Source organism: Arvicanthis niloticus, chromosome 22 (genome assembly GCF_011762505.2).
Source record: "Arvicanthis niloticus isolate mArvNil1 chromosome 22, mArvNil1.pat.X, whole genome shotgun sequence".
Classification (NCBI taxonomy): Eukaryota; Metazoa; Chordata; class Mammalia; order Rodentia; family Muridae; genus Arvicanthis; species Arvicanthis niloticus.
Genome location: NC_133429.1, coordinates 12,593,197 through 12,615,026, shown reverse-complemented (window position 1 = coordinate 12,615,026; position 21,830 = coordinate 12,593,197). Strand labels below are relative to the sequence as shown.

Here is a 21,830-nt window from a genome sequence, read left to right as displayed (position 1 = left end):
TGTTGAGGCAGAGCCACATGGACTCTTGAGGAAATTAATGCTGAAGCCAATGCAGTGTTTTGAATAAATAAGCAGCGTGGTGAGCAGGACTGGTTAGTTCCCTGGCTGGCTAAGAGGTGAACGAATGCTCTAGGTTTTATGCTGAATTGTAGTCCAAACCTGTTCTGATAAAATAGGAATGTGGCCCTGAGCTTACTTTGGAGAATGTGGGGAAGTATTTGTACATTATAATTCGCTGAAAGCTTCTGGAGCAGTTGGGATTTGAAGTAAAGAACTCCAGCCTCAGATTTTGCCTTTGAGTCTGTTGTAAACATCAGTTTGTCAAAAAAAAAAAAAAAAAAAAAAAAAAAAAAAAACACCTCGGTTGATTCATAATATACCCAGTGTCTTCCAAGTGCAGTCTTAAGTAGAAGTTGGTTGCCAAAATTTTAAGCTGCTTTTTGGATAGACTTAAATTGGCCTTGATGATGAAATGATTCACCAGAGCTGACCCCTGAGATAGCACAGTTAGGGTATGTTCTAAGAAGAGAGAAGCAGAGGTGTCTGGAACAGACTGAATGGGAAGCATCCAGTAAATGAGACTGGTGAGACAACATGGACTTACATGAAAGTATGAATGTACTGCCTACTGGGGATTCCTGACATCACTTAAGCAGAGGGGATTGATAAAGACACTGTTTTATGTCGGTTGTGGTTGGGCATGCCAGTAGCATTCACTTAAGGAGGCAGACCCAGGAGGATCATGAGTTCAAGGTTAGCCTGGCCTACTCATTGGTATGTTGGCCCCACTCTGGAAGCAGAGGCAAGTGGATCTCTTGAGTTGGAGGCCAGCCTGGTCTATATAGTTAAGTTTCAGGACAGCAAGGGGTATATAGTAAAACCCTGAATCCAAAAGAAAAAGAAAAAAATGCCTTGGTTGCTTTGTGGGAAAGAGGCTTGGTTTGGAGAACCAAGGGTGACTCCAAAAAGGGGTCATGGAAAATTCTGTTATATGCAGATTTAAAGGAGAAGATGAGACTTTCCATTTGTGCTTTAGAGCAAACAGAAGTGTCTACATGTGTTATATCATGAAGGGTGTCAGTTTCATAATGATGCACCCTTTGGACTTTTAATTAACTTAGAAGTTACTCAGTGATGGGCCTTGCTCGCAAGCTGGCATTTCGTAACTCAGAGGGTCATTTGTGCAATTTCATGGTTCATTAGTTAGCGAGGTGTTAGTTTTTTTTCACGGATGTGGAGCTTCTTGCGCTTTTAAATGAGTCCAATGAGTTCCTCCAAGAGGCACAGTGAGTCGGCCCGTGGTGGTTTGGTCTGAGTATGTGAGCTCAGTTATACACATGCTCTTTACGACTCTGATAGCCTCTGGGGTGTTGACTGACACGAAGTGTGTGTTGTTAAGATTGTAAACGGTTTTGTGGTGTTTGTACATTGAAGCAGTGGCTCATATATAAATATACATAAAATCTTCAACTGCCTGTTTTCCGGTTCTTTCTCTAGTTTGGTCAGCAATTATGGATTGAGCTAGACAGCGGGAAGTGTAGCTCTAGAAACGGATAGAATGTGCCTGTGCGGCCTGGGGAGAAGCTGGGGGAGCAGAGGGAGGCATCTGTCTGAGGTCTCCTAACACTGGTGTGTTGTGTGCTCCAGATGATCACAGTACCATGTTTTGTTTGTTTGTTTGATTGTTTGTTTGTTTGTTTAGGTTTTTCAAGACAGGGTTTCTCTGTGTAGCCCTGGCTGTCCTGGAACTCACTCTGTAGACCAGGCTGGCCTCAAACTCAGAAATACGCCTGCTTCTGCCTCCCTAGTGCTGGGACTAAAGTCGTGTGCCACCACCACCCAGCAGTACTGTTTTTAAAAAGTATTAGTGATTGTTTCTATCCTCTGCAAACCCAAGCCAAGGGACACCAAGTATTCCCGAGCAAATAAGAGTATCCTTGTTCATAGTCACTTGAATTTAAAATGAGTTATTGTATATTTAGATATCTCTGTTGATTAGTGTTGGCTTTTCCTGCTAAGTAACTTCCCTTGATTTCTTGTTTTATTCATGGTGCCTTAGAAATAGACTTGACATTCTTTGGTAGTGGCACATGGGCACATGTCTTGAATCCCAGCACTGGGGAGGTAGAGGCAAGTAGATCTCTGAGTTCAAGAACAACCTGGTCTACAGAGTGAGTTGTAAGATAGCCAAGGTACACAAGAAACCCTGGCTCAAAGAACTGAAAGGGAAAATAAAAAGACATTAACTACAGAAGAGGATTTTCTTTGTTGCCCTAAGTTTCAGGATGATTCTTAGGTAAAGCTGTAGGTAAATAAGGTCATATAGAAAAGTGCTGCCATTTAAATATCTAACACCCACAGTATAGTGATCAGGAAGAAAGGTAATCAGAGTGTGATCCTGTTTGATTTGTTGGGCTTTTGACATTATTTGTTTGGAAGGCATCACTCTGAGGCCCTCACCTTGCCTTTCTGGGTTTAAACCTGTTCATTCTTTAATAGTCCAGTGGAAATTCTGCCTTTTGCATAATGTCTGTCCTTCATAGGTTCATAAAACTCACATTGAACTATACATAATTTTCAGTCCCGTGTGTAAGTATGGACTATGGCTATAATACCATTGATGGAGACTCTGAATAATCCTGCTTTGAGACTGCATTGTTGTGGTTTCATACCAAATGGGGAAGGAGACGTGATGTCTGGTTAGCATTTACTGTGACTCTCCAACCTCTGGGCCTCTATTTAGGCACATCTGTATATTTTTATTATTGTTTTATACATATGAATATTTTGGCTGTATACCTGTGTACCATGTACATGCAATGCTCTCAGAAGCCAGAAGGGGCTTCGGATCTCCTAGAACTGGAGTTGGAGTTGGTTGTGAGCTGCCATGTGGGTCCTGGGATCTGAGCCTAGGCCTTCTGCAGAAGCAGCCAGTGCTCTTAAATCCTGAGCATCTCCTCCAACCTGAGTCTCTTCCTGCCGAACAAGCAAGAAGACCTGTCTCCAGAGACCAGGGTGTGTGTGTGTGTGTGTGTGTCTGTGTGTGTGTGTGCTGTGTATGTGTGTGATGTTTCTTACAGGGTGTGTGTGTGTGTGTGTGTGTGTGTGTGTGTGTGTGTGTGTGTGCTGTGTATGTGTGTGATGTTTCTTACAGAGACCAGGAGTGTGTGTGTGTGTTTTGTATGTGTGTTTGTGTGTGAGCTATGTATGTGTAAGATGCTTGTGTTTGAAAAATATCTTTGTTTACAGATACAGCTGAGGTTTATTAACCCACTGAAAAATTTAAGACGTCTGGGAATCAAGATGGTCACCGATATCTTTTTGGATTGGGAATCCTATCAATTCAGAGCAGAAGAGATTGATGCTGTGTTTCATGGAACAGTTTGGCCCCAGGTAAACCAGAATGGCTACATCCTGCCTGGCCTTTCTACTTCTCCCTTTATTTTTAATTTACCAGCATAGTCCACCCAGACATGAACATTATCTACTCTGTCTTACATCAAGACTCATTTCTGCAGGTTGCTAGAGCACTGAGTTAGACCTATTGGTCAAGAGTCAGTGACATTTATACTGAAGGTTAACTGAATATGACTGTGTGCCTTAAAGAAACATGACCTAACTGCCATAGCCCCTCATGCTAGCAAGCACGGGGCAAGGTGTGTGTTGTTTGTCCTGCATGTCTTTACTGATGTCTCTGCTTATGACCAGTTGTCATGGTAACTAGTGTAGTTAACTAGCTAAGAAGGCGATGGGAGGAGCTTGATTTTGAGAATAGTTTCTAGCTGTGTAAATTCAGTCTTTTCTGACCATTTGAAACTGCAAATAGCTGGTTCCAATATGTAGACACTCTATGCACCCTGCCTGCCATTTTTCTGTTGCTGTCATTTTGCTGCTTCTCTACATCTGTGTGCTCTCTGTCTCTCTACATCTGTCCTTTATGTGTGCTCTCTGCCCTGATCTGTTTCACACCACTGTGCTGCTTACCCTGCTTACCGCTTGCTTGCTCTTGTTTCTTCGCTGAGTCTGTGGTTTATATTGCCTTTATTTGCTATCCTAGATCTGCAGGCTTGGATCTGAGAGTCAGTATTCGCCTACTCCTCTGTTGAAACTAATTAGTATCTGGAGCAGAAACGCAAGGTAAGACTTCTTTCTTTCTTTCAAAAGGAACAGTGTTTTAGCCTAGTCTAATCAAAACTGGTCTGAGGACCATCTGCCAAACAGTAAGTGAGTCACTCTGAAGTGCAGTCACAACAGATAAAGCAATTGAATAACATCATGGAAAGATCTTGAAATGCATATTTTTTTTAAAGATTCATTTGTTTTATGTATGTGAGTATATTATAGCTGTCTTCAGACACACCAGGAGAGGTCATCCGATCCCATTACAGGTGGTTGTGAGCCACTATGTGGTTGCTGGGAATTGAACTCAGGACCTCTGAAAGAGTAACAGTGCTCTTAACTTCTGAGCTATCTCCCCAGTCCCCAAAATATATAATTTTAAGAAAACTAATGGACTTAAAAAAGATGAATGTTGTATCCCAAGAAAATGCTTATAAATACATTTGTCTATGAATATGAGATAAACAAATATCTAAGATGGGTGAGAAACTTTAAAAAATAAGTATATAAATTTTACATATTTATGAGGTATGTTGCAGTACACGAATACATTGTGTAGTGTAAAAATCAAGATGAACACATGTACTCAAATATTTTTTCCTTCTAGTAAAAACATTCAGTATGCTTTCCTGCAGCCTTTTAGAAATCCACAGTGCATATAGCCTGTGTCACCCTGCAGTGCAGTGGAGTCCCAAAGCTCAGGGTACCTGCTGCCTGCCCGGTGTGTCTCTGCCCTCCTTCTGCCCTGTCTTCCTGGTCTCTAGAGACCACTGTTTCACTCTCAGCTTCTGCAGCACCAACTTTCCTAGAGTGTTCATAGAGTGAACTCTTAAGGAAACCTAACTGTGGTCCATGTGGTCCAGAGCTGGGAAAGGGAGCTTTCATATGTTCTCTGGAATATATGAATACTTCACAGTAAAGACTGGAGACATAGGTAAAATTACATCTTCTGATGTGATATAAACGCAAATTATAATATATAAAGTCTAAAGCTGACGCCTAGGCATGGCAGTCATTGTGTTGCTCTAGTGTGTGGTCATTGATCTGACCTGGCTAAGGAAGAAGTAGATGGAGATCATACGAGGATGATAGCATCACACAAATTCACCATGTTTTAGTGTACTTCCCTAAAAACTACTCATTTGTTCATTGATAGTCGATTCTGCCTTTTTCCCAGTTCTCACTTGAAATGGAGACTCTAGGAAGAGCCTGGGAGTGTTCTAGACTTTCTAGATCACTGTCTCCTTAGAAAACTCCAATGTTGGGTAAAGCTTTGATTCTGATCTGGTGGTGCTATCTAAAGTCTTGCCATTGGTATTCACAAAATTGGGGCCATATTGTATACCCAATTTTTCATTCTTTGTTTTACATTGTTTACCATTACCGCGTGAATATTTTCTTATTATTAAATAGACTTTCCCTAAAACCCCAAAACATTGTTTTTGTCATCTGTTCCTTTTTACTAGTAGGAGAACCTGTTTGTTACTAGGGAAAAGCCTCACTTTCCTTATCTCCCCATTTGATAGGGGATTTTGTATCTTACTTCTGAGCACCCAGAAGCAGTGTTTTATAGTCTTGTTTGAGAAAGGTTTTATGTATACAAACAAGCCACCAAGGGCTTTAGTCCAGGAAGATAGTTCATTACAGCTTGGCCTTTCTTTATTTGGTCCCTTATTCAAGGTGCACATCCACACTTGGCATCATTTCATTGAGTCCTGAAATTTCTCCCTCTCTACCCTCTCCCTCCCTGAGAAAGTAGATGTTGGGCTGGAGAGATGGCTCAGGGTTCTGAACACTTCCAGGAGACTACATTTGCTCACCAGAACCCTCTTCCTGTGCTGTCACTTCATCTGTTTCCCTTTCATATGTAGTACCCACCTGAAAAGTATCTCCAGGGGAGACTGACTGATGTTAGAGTTTCGGTAGCCACAGATGTACATATACAGCTATATGAGAAAGAATTAGTTAAAAAAAATTACATATATATATATATATATATATATATATATATATATATATATATATAAATATATATAATTTGTCAAAACTACTTCATAAAAATGCTACTCTTGCCAGGCTGTGGTGGCTCACACCTTTGATCCCAGCACTCAGGAGGCAGATGGATCTCTGAGTTTGAAGCCTGCCTGGTCTACAGAGCAAATCCCAGGACAGCCAGGACTACACAGAGAAACCCTGTCTCAAAACTGCTCCCCCAACCTCCTTCAGTTATATTAGAAATGAGGATATAGCTCAGTAAGAGATAGCATTCCTGGCATGTATGAGACTCCGTCTCAGCCCTGCTGCTTCTTAACACAGCTTGGTGGCTGTAGCAGGTCTGCCTTTCTTTATATGTAATGTGAAATAATGGGGTGTCATAGAGATGCCATGAAGATTAAGTAAATAGATGCAAATCTACATAATACAGGTCTAGAGTGTTAGAATTAGCCATTGAGTTCTAGATTTTAAAGTAATTTCTCTTCATATACACATACACTTACTAACATCAGTGTAGAAACTCTTGTGAAATGTTTTAAACATAACATACTGAGAAATAAGGTGATTATTACTATGTCTTTCTCCTTGCAGATATTTCCCTCTTCTGGCTAAACAGAAACCTGGGCACCCAGAATGTGATATCCTGACCAATGTCTTTGCAGTTCTGTCAGCAAAGAACCTGTCGGATGCCACAGCTAGCATTATAATGGATATAGTCGATGATCTCCTCAACCTTCCAGATTTCGAGCCCACAGAAACAGTGCTGAGCTTGCCGGTTACTGGCTGTGTGTATGCCGACGTGGCAGAGAACACAGGTGCGTGCAGTGCACAGAGCATCTCACAATCGCAGACGGCTGTTGCTCTCAGAAAAGAATCAGTAGACTTTAGTCTCTTTTTTCAGAGGCGTGTGTAGTCTGAAATTCTTTGTACATGTAAGAATGTAGATTACTCTCCAGCCAGGAAATCTCAGCTGTCCTCCAGGACACTGGCAAATGTTGTCCACTGTTCCACCTGAATTTTTGTTGTTACAGTAGCCCAGCAGTTCCTGTATTGTAATAAGGAATGATTTTCATACCCTCCAGGTCTTACAGACATTAGTAATTTAGCTACTGATGTGTCTCTGTTAAAGAAGAAAAGGTTATTTAGTGATTAGAGTTGAAATGTGGTTTTGGGGGGGCGTGAGGGGTTATATGTTTAATGTATAAGTGCTCTGTCTGTATGCACACCTGCATGCCAGAAGAGGGCATCAGATACCCTAGATGGTCCGGAGCCACCATAAGGTTGCTGGGAATTGAACTCAGAACCTCTGGAAGAGCAGCCAGTGCTCTTAACCACTAAGTAATTTCAGCAGTCCCTAGAGTTGAAAATGCTCATTGATAATTGAATGCTTTCCTTGTTTGTCATCGAGAACATGTTATATAATGAGGAAGAGTTAATTAAGGCACCACTATTTCAGAGCCTGTCACCATAGGAGGGAGATTGATTCTGCCACATGTGCCTGCAATTCTTCAGTATCTCAGCAAAACCACCATAAGTGCAGAAAAAGTGAAGAAGAAACAGAACAGAGCTCGAGTCAGTAAGGAGCTCGGCATTCTTTCCAAGTAAGTGCGGGTTTGTACTGGAAGGCGAGATGATGAGCATGCGTAGTTTAAAGTTTTAAGCCTTTGTCTAGGTTTTCAGTTAACTTTTGAACAAATTAGAAAGCACGAGTCTTTAATAAGGTCTCCAGCACTAAACATCAGACAGAAGAAAGACAGTGGGGTGGACTGGGAGGGCCAGGCAGGAGTGTAGCTCTGAGTGGAGCACACGCTTCATCTTCCAGGCCCCAATGAAACAAAGTTTGATTGTTCCTCTTTTGCATATCTGCTTAATCAAAGTCTCAAGCTTTGTTAGATCACTAAAAATACTTGGAAGAACAAATTGCGTGAAGAGTCAAGCCTGGTTTTTTAAAGACTTTGACAGTAGAATTAATAATATCACTTCCTGAAAGGGCAAAGTTAGTAATAAGAAACTGTTGAATCCTAAATTTTAATGTGAGAGTTACTAAACTTACTGATAACTTTTTATTACTCTAAACAACATAAAAATGATAAATTAGGATCTTGTAGACACCAGCATGATTTACTCATGTTTCTGAGTCTCAGTGTTTGCTGAAGTTCATCCCTGGGGATACGGTGGTGGAAACATTGGGTCATTGGGCTCAGAAAGGCCAGAGTCTCCCCCCCCCCCCTTCCCCCCAGCGGGTCTTCCCGGCCACAGCACAGCTGCTCCTCTCTTTCTGTCTCAGCAAAATGGGGCAGAGGAATTCCTCTATCACTGCTGTTAAGGGGATTACATTGAAATACCGTGTATGAAATCTTCTGGGGTGGTGCCTGAGGATATTTCCTTGCAAAATAAGAAAGGCTGAGTTGGCAGATGACAGCACCAGCGTCAGGACCCAGATACTGTCAGAGTTACAACAGTAGCCAGGGTGAGAGCACCCACTGCACACATGCACACACCTGTTGGTTTTCTGCAGTTTAGCTTGTTAGAGATTCTTCTTCCTGCACATCTTCCTAATGTGTTTATTTGTTCATCCTCTTTAGGATAAGCAAGTTTATGAAAGACAAAGAACAGTGTTCTCTCCTCATTACACTTCTCCTTCCGTTCCTCCTTCAGGGCAATGTTGCTCAGGTACTGTTCAGAGGATGCTGACTTTGTGTTCAGAGCGTGATGTCTTAGGCTGACTTGTGTGGGGAATTTTATTGCTTAAATCCTATGAGTATTTGTTCCAGAAAACTTGAGGCTGTATAGAAGTAAAACATTTGAAATAGATGGGGACTGGGCTATCATCATCTGCACCTCAGTAAAACTGTCCCCTTTATTTAGCTTCTCAATCATTTCAGGATTTTTTTTTTTTTTTTTTTTTTTTTTTTTTTTTTTTTTTTTTTTTTTGGCCCTCTTTTAAACAACAGTAGAAACCAGGAAGTGCATTGCGGAGTCACCAATATAGATCACATGGGCAAAATTGAGTGAAAAGTCTCTCCTTTGATATTCAAACACAAGTTTCTGATCCCTAGTTGACTCCAGTTAAGAGCTCATGTATCAGGCATCAGCAGTGAGCCAAACATCCTAGACCAGGTAGTCATGTGGTTATCAGCCCACAGATCTGGAGACAGCCAGAAGGGCAGCTTTTCCTCAGCATGCTCTTGCCCTCAGCACCACTGGGATCAGAGAGCCAAAGAGACTTTCAGAATCACATGCACTCTGGATTTGTATTAAAGAAAGAAATTAAAACACTATAGATTCTATGTTAAGTTAAAATGCTAATTTTTTAAATACCATGAAATAATTTTTTTCAATTCTTAATTATAACTATTTCCAATGCTGTTATGAAATTCAAACTGAACTCGGTGTGTGGTGGTGCACACCTGTAATCCCAGCACTTAGGGGACGGAAAATAAAGGGTTCTTAACAAATATTAAAACCTGGTCTCAGAACATGTAAACATGCCTGCATGAGTTGAGTGAGTGTGTGTGTGCGTGTGTGTGTGTGTGTGTGTGAGTGTGTGTGTGTGTGTGAGTGTGTGTGAGTGTGTGTGTGTGTGAGTGAGAGAGAGAGAGAGACGGGGGAGGAGTTTTATGAGATACTGAAATGCAGTTTCTCTTGATTCTCAGGATACAGAGCTTGACATCCTGGTGACAGTGCAGAACTTGTTACAGCACTGTCTGGATCCCACACACTTCCTCAGACCTCTCGCCAAACTCTTTTCAGTTATTAAGAACAAGTTGTCAAGACAGCTGCTCTGTACTGTTTTCCAGGTATATGATATGCATTCTCTCTCTCTCTCTCTCTCTCTCTCTCTCTCTCTCTCTCTCTCTCTCTCTCTCTCTCTCTTGTTAATCTCAAATTGCTGTTTCTTTCCACCCCCTAAATATTGGAGCCAGTACCTTTGTTCCAGTGTGACGTCATATGAAGTTGAGTGGTCGTAGAGGCTGAGGAGAGCAGAAGAGTCACAGCTTAGTAATTGTGCTGCTCACAGCCAGAAATGCTGCCAACCTCCTAAAACTCAAAAGTAAACATACTGCCCTTTCCTTTCAGAGTCTGTCTGATTTTGAAAGTGGACTAAAATATATTACAGATATTGTAAAGGTAAGAAAGAATTCTTATTTCTCTTTTGCTTCAAAAGTATTGGTTTATTAATATTGATATAATATAATCCCTCTATTTATATGGCTATACTGTCATTTCTCGTAGCTTAATGCCTTTGATAAAAGACATCTTGATGACATCAACTTTGACGTTCGATTCTCAGCCTTCCAGACCATCACCTCCAACATAAAGGCAATGCAGACGGTGGATGCAGACTACCTCATCGCCGTGATGCACAACTGTTTCTATAATATGGAGGTAGGTAGGCTTCGTGGCAGACTCGCTGTTTGATAGTACACCACCAGACAGTGACTTAATTCCTAGGTTTGTTTTGGAAAGAGGACAAGCACTTTTAGGGTAAAATTTTTTCTTTTAATGTTTCTCTCATGATTTGAAAGACTGAAATGTTAATAAATACATGGAAGTGCTTTTAAAAAACCACTAAGGGATGCCTGCCTTGGGTGTGGTGGCACGCTTCTGTAACTCACCACTGGGAGGCAGGACAGCGGGGTCTACAGAGCAAGACCCTGTCCGTTTTCCTCTCTTTTTTTGATTTGGTGAGGATGTTTATAGACAGGGTCGGAATGTGGAGTCTGTCTGGCCTGGAACTCGATGTAGACCAGGGTGACCTCAGTGTTACAGGTCTTCCTGCCTCCAGCTCTTCAGCATATCCTACCGTCATGTGCTAGCACAGCCGGCCCTGTCTTAAAGAAAAGCTGAATGCTTACTAAGAACTGTATGGAGGGAAGTAGAGACCCATGATGCTTACACAGCCTTCTTACTACTCTGAAACCCACTGAGGGCCAGCACGGTGGCTCATCGGGTGAAGGTACTTGCCAATCAAGACTGACCTGAGCTCATCCCCGGGATGCATGTATGGAGCCAGCTATGGTAGCACACGTCTGTAACTCCTCGAGGTGGGGAAAGCTAGCTGACCTGAAGTACGCAGAGCAGCAGAAACGCTGCCCTACCAGCTAACTCACTACCCCTTAAACTGAGCACCGAGGGCCTTTAATCCAAGTTACGCCGGGCAGATGTTCCTTCCTGCCATTTTCCATGATGATCTGATAGTCAAAAACTGGCTATAGTGAACCTTTATTCTGCTTGCTCTGGGATGTAAAGCGGATCTAAAGGTACGCTTGACAGCACTTTCTGAAATGAGGAACACATCTCAGTATCTGTTTCCCAGAATCCCATGTTGTGGTCATCACCTCCTCCATCTGCCTCTCTAAAGCATGAGGCACTCGAGGGCGTTTCCTAGTAGGGTTTGGTACAGTACCTCTGACAGGGTTTCGCTTTCTGGAGGAGTAGCAGTTTATGCTGTACTATTAGATAAAGTCAGCAGTAGAAAGACTTGGGTTTTTTCTCTTTTTCAGATAGGAGACATGTCTTTGAGTGACAATGCCAGCATATGCTTGACAAGTATAATCAAAAGGCTAGCTGCTTTGAATGTCACAGAGAAAGAATATAAGGAGATCATTCACCGGACACTCCTGGAGAAACTGAGGAAAGGGCTGAAGAGCCAGACAGAGGTATTGTAGCTGTCTTCTCATTACTACTGTCTATGGGTATTCTCCTCTTCTGCTGTTGAAAAGCAGTCAGGTTTAGTATGAATAATTAAAATACTTACTAATTGTCACAAGTTTTCTGAGGGTAGGTTTTTATTTTACAGGTTTTTTTTTTCTTTTCTTACAGTGGAAGAAATACTTTACTATTTCTATTTTTGTTTACTATATGAATGACTTTTTCATCTACTTTGTATTATCAGGAAACGGATAATTCTTTTAAAATGATTTTTGTTTTTGTTTTTCCTCAATGTGATATTTGCAGAGTGTTCAACATGACTATACGCTGATCCTTTCCTGTTTAATTCAAACTTTTCCAAATCAACTGGAATTTAAGGACTTGGTGCAGCTCACTCATTACCATGACCCCGAAATGGACTTCTTTGAGAACATGAAGCACATTCAGGTAGATGCAGTTGCTTCCTTCTGCCTTCAGACTAACAGCTCACACAACTGTGCCTCCTTGGAAAGATGGGCGTTTGTGTTCCAAGAAGGTTTCAGGGTTCCTTTCCCTGTCTGCATGACCAGCAGGCAAATTTGCACATAAGGTGGTGGTCTCCTGGGAGTCATAATAATGTCAGCTTCTTCGGTTTTTCTGAGGGAATTCAGGCCCATCGTTAGTGCTGTGGATTATATATATGTGAAAGCAAGTCAAGACCCAGGTATCTGCTCTCATACTACATGGCCAGGGTTTCCTGCCTTCAAACTTTCCATGGAAAAAGCACTTGGGGCTGAGGCAGGGGTGGCTTTAGGAGAGAGTGTGCGGTAACCACTGCATATTTTATCAAACTTTCTAGATCCACAGGCGAGCAAGAGCCTTGAAGAAACTGGCTAAGCAGCTCCTGGAAGGACAGGTTGTGATGTCTTCTAAGTCTCTTCAGAATTACATCATGCCTTATGCCATGGCTCCAATTTTTGATGAGAAAATGCTCAAGGTAAGCTACTAGTATAAGAAGCATGAGCCTTAATAACCAGACAAATTTTATCATCGTTATTAGACACGAGTAGATCAGATCCCTTAGAACCATGTCTGACACATAGTAAATACTGTGTAAATTGTGAATATATTTTTTATTACTGTTTGCACGCATGGGGCAACCACCAAAATAAAAATTCTTTTTCTAGAAATTTCTATATCTCTAAAATGATTTCTGGCTTTTTGAGAAAGGGTCTCACTGTGTGACCCAAGTTGACCTTGATTGAACTCAAAACTCTCCTGTCAACTCCCCAACTGCTGGCCTTAAAAATGGCGGACGTGTTTGCGTTTGTTTGGTTCCTTGGTTTCTTGCTTGTTGGATTGCTTGGAGATGAGTCTCACTCTATCACAGGCTGCCCTAGAACTCACTGTGTAGTGGTGCAGGCTGGTCTCAAGCACCCAGTGGTCCTATTGCTCCAGACTGTTAGGTGTGAGCCACCAAGGCAAGTGAGATTCTTCTTCCTTCTCTCCTTATTCTTGAGGAGAGTACTAGAAGGTTCTTTGTGTTACCCAGTCTGGCCTTGAACTTTTCTCCCTAGTTGCAGGACTGTGGTCCTATACCAACAAATCCAGCCTTAAAAGGTTGCTTTAAAAACCGGTAAGCACAATCAATCAAGAGTCTAGAGGCACTGAAGTACAGCTGCATAGAATCTACTTAGCTTTCTGCAGTGTTGCCGTAGTGTCCTTTAACCTTTATTTTTGAACCCACTTGGGACTCGTAGGTTATTCCCAGGGCCCTGCTTTTTGTGTAGTCTGACAGCCTGTTCCTGGGAACTGGCTCCAGACAATTTGCACCTGAACTGTTTATTAATAAGGTTGGGTTGAGCTCTACAATCTTGCTCCTTATTTCCTTTTTTCTTTTTTATTCCTTCTGTTGCTTTGTCCTGACATTTGTGATTTAATTTTCCTCTGCTATCTTATTGGTTACAGAAGGATTTTTATCACTTGCTTCTATATTAATTTTAAATGTACAATAAATATTCTTACTGCTTTATAAATAGTTGTTAAAAAAAAAAAAAAAAGCAAATAAGGAGAAGGTCTTGTGCATTTGCTCACGTGCTTATGATTGCTGTGTTTTCATCCCACTATGTCTTGTTCACATGTCTGCCCTGGTGTCTTTTCCGCTCTGATGATGGGGTATAAGTGTCCCCATCATTGGCTGGCCTTTGGTGGCCCTTTTCCCTTATTCAGGTATGCTGGTCAGTGCTGTTTAAACCCAACCTTTCCTCAGGCAGCTGGCTCTCTTCTCCCTGTCACTCCTCCTCGTGAACTGCAGCTGCCGTGCTCAGCCTCTGTAACTCAGACATCATTAGGCTCTTTAGGGTTCACTGGAACCCCACAGTTCTCTGCATACAGTAAATTCAGGTCATGGCAATACTCCCTATCCTTCCTCTGGGGAACACTGTCCTATCTTGCTGTATTTGACATCCAGAGTCTGACAACTGGATTCACATTTTTGTCCCACTTTCCTATTTGAAGGGGCTGAGTAGTGTGGCCATGTGGCAGTGTGGTTTTTTACACTCGTCACAACCTTCCCCCCCCCCTTTTTTTTTTTTTTTTCCATTTACTGCCAATAGTCTTGAGCCCGTGTGGAAGATCTGGGCAGCAAAGGGTTCAGAGTACATTAATATTCTTTAAATTGATACCATCCTGTTCAGGGGTTAGGGTAGGAAAAGAAGTAAGGGCAGCTTATTTGACAAACATACAGTGTCTGAGTCAGTAGGTTGTAACAGTGGTTGGTACACTTACTTGTGAAGAAGCAGGAGGTATTTAATTCCTTCTGTGATTGCTGATGGCCTCCTGTCCTGTGGAGTGTATCCAATCCACCTGTGTCTCCTCAGCACTCACTTGTCCATTGAAGCTCTTGGTTTATTTCACAGCATGAAAACATAACCATTGCTGCCACTGAGGTTATTGGAGCCATCTGCAGACACCTGTCTTGGCCAGCATATGTCTATCACTTGAAACATTTCATCCATGTCTTGCAATCAGGCCAAATCAACCAGAAACTGGCTGTCAGGTATAGTCAATTTCTTTGACTTTAAAATGTAACCTAAACTCTGCTTCCTCGATGGATCTGTCTGGGATCTCCATTTACACTCACTGTGTGAATGTGGTTATAATCGACATTTCGGTCACGTGGTAAACAGAGTTGTACTGTTGCTGTCCCTGAGGCCCCCCCTCCACCATAGATGATATTGCTAATCAGATGCCATTTCTGTATCTTTCTTGACAGTTTGCTGGTGATTGTGTTGGAAGCATTCCATTTTGACTACAAAACTCTTGAAGAACAAATGGGAAATGTTAAGAATGAAGAAAGTATGTTTTGAAACTTTCATAAACTAGATTCTCATTTTATTCCTCAATAATTTACGATAATTAAAGATGGCCAAATGTACCGCTTTTTCTTCATTTTGTAGTAAGGACCAGTTATTGAGTCAGGAAGAAACTGAAATGAATAGCTTATTCCTTTAAAATCTTGTTTACCTGTACAGAAGATATAGCTAAAGTGTTAATGTAAACATCAGAGCTGCTGTCTATTTCCCTAGAAGTCTGTCTCCCTAATGTGTGGCAGTCTGTCTGAGTACCAGCAGTGAGATCCTGGGCCCAGAAAGATAGAGCACCACTTCTCCGCCTCAGGAATAATCATCCCCTTACCACCATCAGGCCCACACAGAACTGTCCCGTGTGCATCCTTCTTAGCAACCTGTGCTGTGCTGTCATGTCAGTGTGACAGAGGCACCGCAGAATGCCCATCACATGGAGACACAGCGAAGACCCTCGACCCACAGTAGCCTGCATCAGCACTGGACCCAAGGTGCAGGGAGCTTCACAGTCCAGGCCGAGGGTGAAGAACATCTTTGACTACAATCCTTTATGCTGAGCCCAGAGTTTTTGTTTTCTGGTTCTTAATCGCATATGTTGGTTAAAGATGCTCAACAATGAAGTGGGAAATGGACTCAGTGAGAGGAGTTTGAGCAGAGGGCCAGTATCTCATCATCCTGATAAGAACCTTTCAGGAACCCTGTTAGTTCCCTGGGTTTTCCTGGATAGAAGAGACTGGGCTTAGTTTCACAACCATGAATGATAAAAAGAACGGGCTTTATAGTCACTGTTTTATTCTTTACAGTTGGTAGAATGACAAATTTTAGGTAGTTACAGAATTTACTTAATTTAATTCTCAAAATAGGTTTACAAGGTGGGTGCCTCTTTCCCTTTCACTGGTGAAGAATCCAAAGCCCCCTGGAAGTAAGAAAGTTCACTAAGGTGGTTTAGGAGCAGGGTCAAGGCTAGCCTTGCCTCACAGTACTCCACTTTTAATAAGCTATAGTTTAGTGGCACCACTGTGTTCTCAGGTGACCATGTCCTGTCCTGGCCAGGCCACATACTTTTATAGCTGCCGGTTTCCTCCTCTCTCTCCGCCATTAGACTCTCACTCCCTTTCACTCCCGCTGCTTCCTTGGCTTGCTTGTCACCTGTGGTCTGTAGAGAGTGATAGAGAAGGCTGCCTGTCACAGCTGCATGACTTTATCCTCATCGTTACCTCTTCCTCTGATCTCTTCCTCATTTGGAGACAGGGTCTGACTGTGTAGTTTAGGCTAGCCCCTGACTTTTTCTTCTTTCTTTCTAGACTCTTGAGTTCATTGTTCAGATTAAGATAAGATTACACATACAACATCACACCCAGCTATGATGTTTCTTTAATTAAAGGTGACTTTTGTTACAGACACAGTTGAGATGGCTGAGTTACTGGAGCATGAAGCCATGGAAGTGGAGGACATGGATGAGGAGGAGAAAGAACAAGCCTCTGAGAGATTGTCAGACAGCAAGGAGCCACTGGAAGCCTCCAAGGCAGCTGCTTCTGAGGGGACAGCAGCTAAGGAGCAAGAGTGCATCTCCAAGTCTGTCTCTTTTCTTCCTCGGAATAAGGAGGAGTTAGAAAGAACAATTAAAACCATCCAAGGAGCCATAACTGGGGATATTCTCCCCAGGCTGCATAAGTGCCTCGCATCTGCGGTAAGGATTGGGGCCAGCAGGTTTGTGTGAGCCTGCTGAGCCCATCACATCGGGGTTTCTGTTGATTCCCTTCATCTCAACATTGCATAGTTTCTGCTCTCGTTAACCTGAGATGTCTCCTGGTGCAGCCATTGCACTGCTTTTTCTATCTCCAAATAACAGGATGAGTTTTCCAAGGACAAGCTAATGAACCATCAGAATCTGTTTTCTCTTTCTGCTTTTTGGCTACTTCTGTACTATTTAAATACCAGCTTAGGGAGACACAGTGCTCACACACAGATGCATCTTTCTCCTGCTTTACAGGGATAACATGTAACAGTATGTTCTTATATACCTTTCTTTTCAGTCTGTTTTTCATAGCCTTTCCTTCTTGGTATAAAACACAATCCTACAAAGTAACCCAGCCATCCATTGTACCTGTGTTACTTCTCTGGAGTGTGTGTGTGTGTGTGTGTGTGTTTTCTAATGTAGTCATTAATATCTAATATGTATATCTATAGTATAGTGCCTAATATATACTAGAACACTCAGCCATTGTTTTGCAGTACAGCAGCAGAGTTGACTAGCTTTAACAGAGATAAGCCAAGTAAGAGCCCTTACTGTGCAAGAATGGAGGCCTGAATTTAATTCCTCCCCAGCATCCACATACAAACCTGGGAATGGCTGCGCCGAGTGCGTGTCTGTATAGCCAGTGCTCTGATGATGGTGGGCGTGGGCAGATATAGGAAGATGGCTGTCAGCCCAGCTCCAGAGTAATGGGACAGGACATCTGACTTCCACCTCTGGCCCCCAGTTGTGTATACACACACACACCACAAGAAAGTAAACTAATGAAGTTAGGGATCCAGAAAGTTAAGTGTAGCAAGCCCCGAACCTGGACAACAATCAAAGGAGACAGTTAAATGTAGGGCACAGTGTTGGCATATCTTTGTAGTTCATAGTCTTTGGATTTCCCCTAAACTTTTCTTCCAGACCAAAAGAGAAGAAGAGCACAAGCTGGTCAAGTCAAAGGTTGTGAATGACGAGGAGGTAGTCCGAGTGCCCCTGGCCTTCGCCATGGTTAAGCTGATGCGGTCTCTTCCACAGGAAGTTATGGAGGCAAATCTTCCCAGGTATGTTAGATGACAGATGAGAGAACTTCAGAGAAACCGGAAATTTGCTTCTTTTCCTCCTGGCTTATAAGTTTATTTTGTCAAGAAGAGAAGTACTGCATGAGTGGCTGTAATTCCAAACCCTGACTAGGAAGTCGGGTTATGAATAATTAAGAGACAAAAAGATGGACATATTTTTGTTTGTTTCTGTGACATGGTTAGTTATTTTTCAACTTTGTATTTTCTAGTATTTTGCTGAAAGTGTGTGTCCTCCTCAAGAACAGAGCACAGGAAATCAGAGACATTGCACGCAGCACTCTCTCCAAAATAATCGAAGATCTGGGTGTGCGCTTTCTGCAGTACGTTCTCAAAGAATTACAGACAACCCTTGTCCGCGGGTATCAGGTAAGTGCAGCGTTGGATCACACACACGTTCAGATTGAACATTACAAGCCATAGGACAAGCCGGGCAGTGGTGACGCACACCTTTAGTCCCAGCACTTGGGAGGCAGAGGCAGGTGGATTTCTGAGTTCGAGGCCAGCCTGGTCTACAGAGTGAGTTCCAGGACAGCCAGGGCTACACAGAGAAACCCTGTCTTGGAAGAAGAAAAAAAAAAAAAGCAAACAAACAAAAAACCAAGCCATAGGACTTTGGGTCTGTCTTGGGGAAAGCTGGTGGGGCGAGCAGGCAGCAGCATTCAAGTTTCCAGTCAGAGCCAAGTGTGGAACTCGGTCTCTAATCCCAGCACTGGGAGGTGGAAAAGAGTGTCAGGAAATCAAAGGCAGTCAGGATGCCATGAGACCCCGCCTCAGACAGCCACAACTGAAGATTCCTAGTCTGTATCCATCAGTTCAAAAGACCTTAGCTATGGCTTCTCCTCTGCTTGGGGTCTACATGGGCTTTTTTCACCTTGTGTAACATTGTTTCATAGTCTCTAGATCCTAATGAAAATTTATTGTCATGTTTACTTGAAGGTATTGCCAACTGAGTGAATATGAAAGATAGGAATGAATATGTATTTATGTGTTGAAGATTTTAAACTTGGCATACAGTATAAAATCAGTATGGCGACCAGGCAGTGTGAAACATTGAGCAGTTACGTGATGGTCTAACCTTGGTACAGCTCCAAATGTAGGCCTGGACAACAGCATGCAGATGTTAGAAAGGTGCAAACTTGAGCCCACCACAGCGGCCTATAGAGCCTGCATTTACTAGGGTCCTCGGGTCAGGTCTGGGAACCTTTATGACTTGTTCAAGTACTCTTCCAAGAGTTCTGTAGTTAACATTGCTTGCAAGTCTTAACTTACTGGTGTGTAAGGAACCTGTTGTAACTGATTCCAGTATCCTTTCTTTATGTGGCTGGTTTTGCTAGCATGCTCTAGACATGAGCACATATATGCTGTGCTAACAGTGCATAAGGATCAGGATTTTAGCAGGTGAAGTGAAATGTGCAAGCTTGCCACTGTGTATGTCCCTTCCCCTCCCCTGCTCTGTGCTCTTGGCTTCTTTCTGTCTTTGAGGATTGGGAACTTCATAGGGTAATGTGGTTACCACTTTTAGTGGTCAAATACATACGGAAAGGGTCAAATAAGGAAAGTAGTCCTGCCTTGGAGAGTTCCGTTGCTGCTCTTGCCTCCCCTCTGAGCAGTGGCCGTGTCTGCCATTGCTCTCTGGGATCTGAGGAGCTGCCACTATCGTAGGCTGGGCACAGGTTCTCACTGCCTTTCTGGGAGCCTTTATCTCACCTTCGTTCCTGAAAAGGCTATCACTGCTGAATATGGAATCCTACCTTGACAAGGGCTTGTTTTTAAAACACTGTACTACCCTTTGCCATGAGCTATTCAGTTTGATCCCCTACCGAGTCATATGGTTTTTTCTGGCTGCTTTAATGATGTGATCGTTTTCTCAACAGTTTGTACATGTGTGTCTGCGTGTCTTTCCTTCGTAAATCACTGTAGCAGCTAAGCATGTCATTGGATTTCTGAACACTCTGTATTTTGTACAAAGCTGTCCTTCTGTCAAAGGTCCTTAAAAGGTGACATATAAGAACATGTCTCAGAGCTTCTCTGAGCAGTAACTAACCCTGAACAGCGTTAAGGTCAGCACTTCTTAGGCCTGTGCAGCACCCTCAGCTCTGGGACTCTTAGCCATTTCCATCCTGACTGTGTGTGTCTTCCTAGGTCCATGTGCTCACCTTCACTGTTTACACATTGCTGCAAGGCCTCTCCAGCAAGCTGCAAGTTGGGGATTTAGATGCTTGTCTTCATATAATGACTGAGGTAAGACTTACAGAATGCAATTTTGCTTTCTCTAGGTGGGCCATGGTCATTTTAGAAGTTCACAAATATTAAAAATGGATGATAGAAATGAAAATTTAGAGTGCATGGTTTCACTCCATGGTGGTAGGTACTTAGAGTGTAGAAGACGCTTTCTGGATTTAATTCCCAGCCATATGCATGGGCATGCACATGTCTATATGCACATGCACACGCACACACACACGCACACATGGAATTTACTATCTTTATGATTTAGAGGAGCAGAAGTTGGGAATGGTATAGCTCCACTGCAGTGGGCATTCTGCTGTTACTAGTGCTTAACCTTTCTTTTTTGAAAGGGGGCTGGCATTGCATGTCCAGGTTTTAAAATGAATAGATTTCAAAATTTATGTTCATTTCAATAATTAAGTTGCAGATATGAGAACGTGTAGATCTTAGCCTTAGCTCTGTGTGTTGTTTTTTTGGTGTTTCTATACCAGTTTCTAAAGTGCATTAAAAATGTGTGAAATCTAACACCCTCCCGGTTTCAGTCCAGTCTAGCTTACTTTAATTGCCGTCACAGATTTCCTTCCTCGGCAAACCTTGCCGACTGCTCATCTCTGCCATTTGCCTTTTCTTTCAAAGATTTTTAACCATGAATTGTTTGGTGCCCTTGCTGAAGAAAAGGAAGTAAAGCAGATTCTGTCCAAAGTCATGGAGGCTCGAAGGAGCAAGAGTTACGATTCCTATGAAATCCTGGGCAAGTTTGTCGGAAAACAGCAAGTTACGAAACTTATTCTTCCATTAAAAGAGGTAAGGACCCGAGCAAGCCCGGGAGCAGCCAGCATTAGAGTACTTCAGTTTCTGAGAGTCCTGCAGGGTGGGCACTGTCTGTGAGGAGCGAGACTGATTGCCTGGTGTGCTGAAGGAGCAGACAAGTACAGTGTGCATGCTGGGCTGCAGCCTTGCCTGAGATGCTGTGGCCAGGGATTCACTGTCAGAATAGACAAGGCCTGAGAGGAAAGGCAGTGAGAGGTGGAGTGTGAGTGAACGACACAACTGCCCTAGTGCCAAACAGAATGCTGCCGTTAACTGTTCTAAACGTGGACGCTGAGTGTTTAAGAGCACTGGCTGCTCTTCTCAAGGATCTAGGGTCAATTCCCAACATCTGCATGGTGGCTCACAGCCGTCTGTAACTGCAGTTCCAAGGTATCTTATACCTTCTTCTGTCCTCTTGAGGCAAAACACGTACACATAAAGTAAAAATAAGTGAAAATGTTCTAAACACTGTTACAGATAGAAAATCAAGGTTTGGGGCTGGAGGGGGCTAGAAAGAAGCATCATTACAGCAACTAGGGATCTAGTTCTAGATCCAAAGCCATTCTGATCCAAAGCGGCCTTTCCGCTGTTTCTTTTGTCTCACGGAGAACAGGGGCTCCAGTTTACTTACTGTCTTACTATTTGCCCAGCTCATTTAAGTGACCAGAACTCAATAATGCTAACAGTTCATGTTATATAGCTTCATACACTAAAACTAGAGCCAGAAGTGCTATATCTAGTCTAACAAGTTGCTCTTCCTTCCAGGTGTCTTGGTGGTTATTAAATCTGTTACTAGAGGACTCGTAGCTTGATCTGCGGCTGACCTAAGAATGTCAGGTGTATTTTGAGATAAAACAG

At 42.6% G+C, this 21,830-nt stretch overlaps 1 protein-coding gene across 1 annotated transcript in view; it reads left to right on the top strand.

Moving 5' to 3' along the window:
- Positions 1–21,830, top strand: part of Utp20 (UTP20 small subunit processome component) — an 89,658-nt gene that overhangs the window by 48,183 nt on the left and 19,645 nt on the right. Inside the window, exons 28-45 of the mRNA XM_076919926.1 lie at positions 3,250–3,393; positions 4,058–4,137; positions 6,706–6,929; positions 7,571–7,715; positions 8,700–8,787; positions 9,771–9,914; positions 10,195–10,245; positions 10,351–10,503; positions 11,622–11,777; positions 12,076–12,216; positions 12,608–12,745; positions 14,667–14,806; positions 15,023–15,105; positions 16,514–16,803; positions 17,776–17,915; positions 18,143–18,299; positions 20,076–20,174; positions 20,799–20,966. Of these exons, the coding sequence (XP_076776041.1) occupies positions 3,250–3,393; positions 4,058–4,137; positions 6,706–6,929; positions 7,571–7,715; positions 8,700–8,787; positions 9,771–9,914; positions 10,195–10,245; positions 10,351–10,503; positions 11,622–11,777; positions 12,076–12,216; positions 12,608–12,745; positions 14,667–14,806; positions 15,023–15,105; positions 16,514–16,803; positions 17,776–17,915; positions 18,143–18,299; positions 20,076–20,174; positions 20,799–20,966 (2,541 nt within the window). The remainder of the gene's footprint in view (positions 1–3,249; positions 3,394–4,057; positions 4,138–6,705; positions 6,930–7,570; positions 7,716–8,699; positions 8,788–9,770; positions 9,915–10,194; positions 10,246–10,350; positions 10,504–11,621; positions 11,778–12,075; positions 12,217–12,607; positions 12,746–14,666; positions 14,807–15,022; positions 15,106–16,513; positions 16,804–17,775; positions 17,916–18,142; positions 18,300–20,075; positions 20,175–20,798; positions 20,967–21,830) is intronic.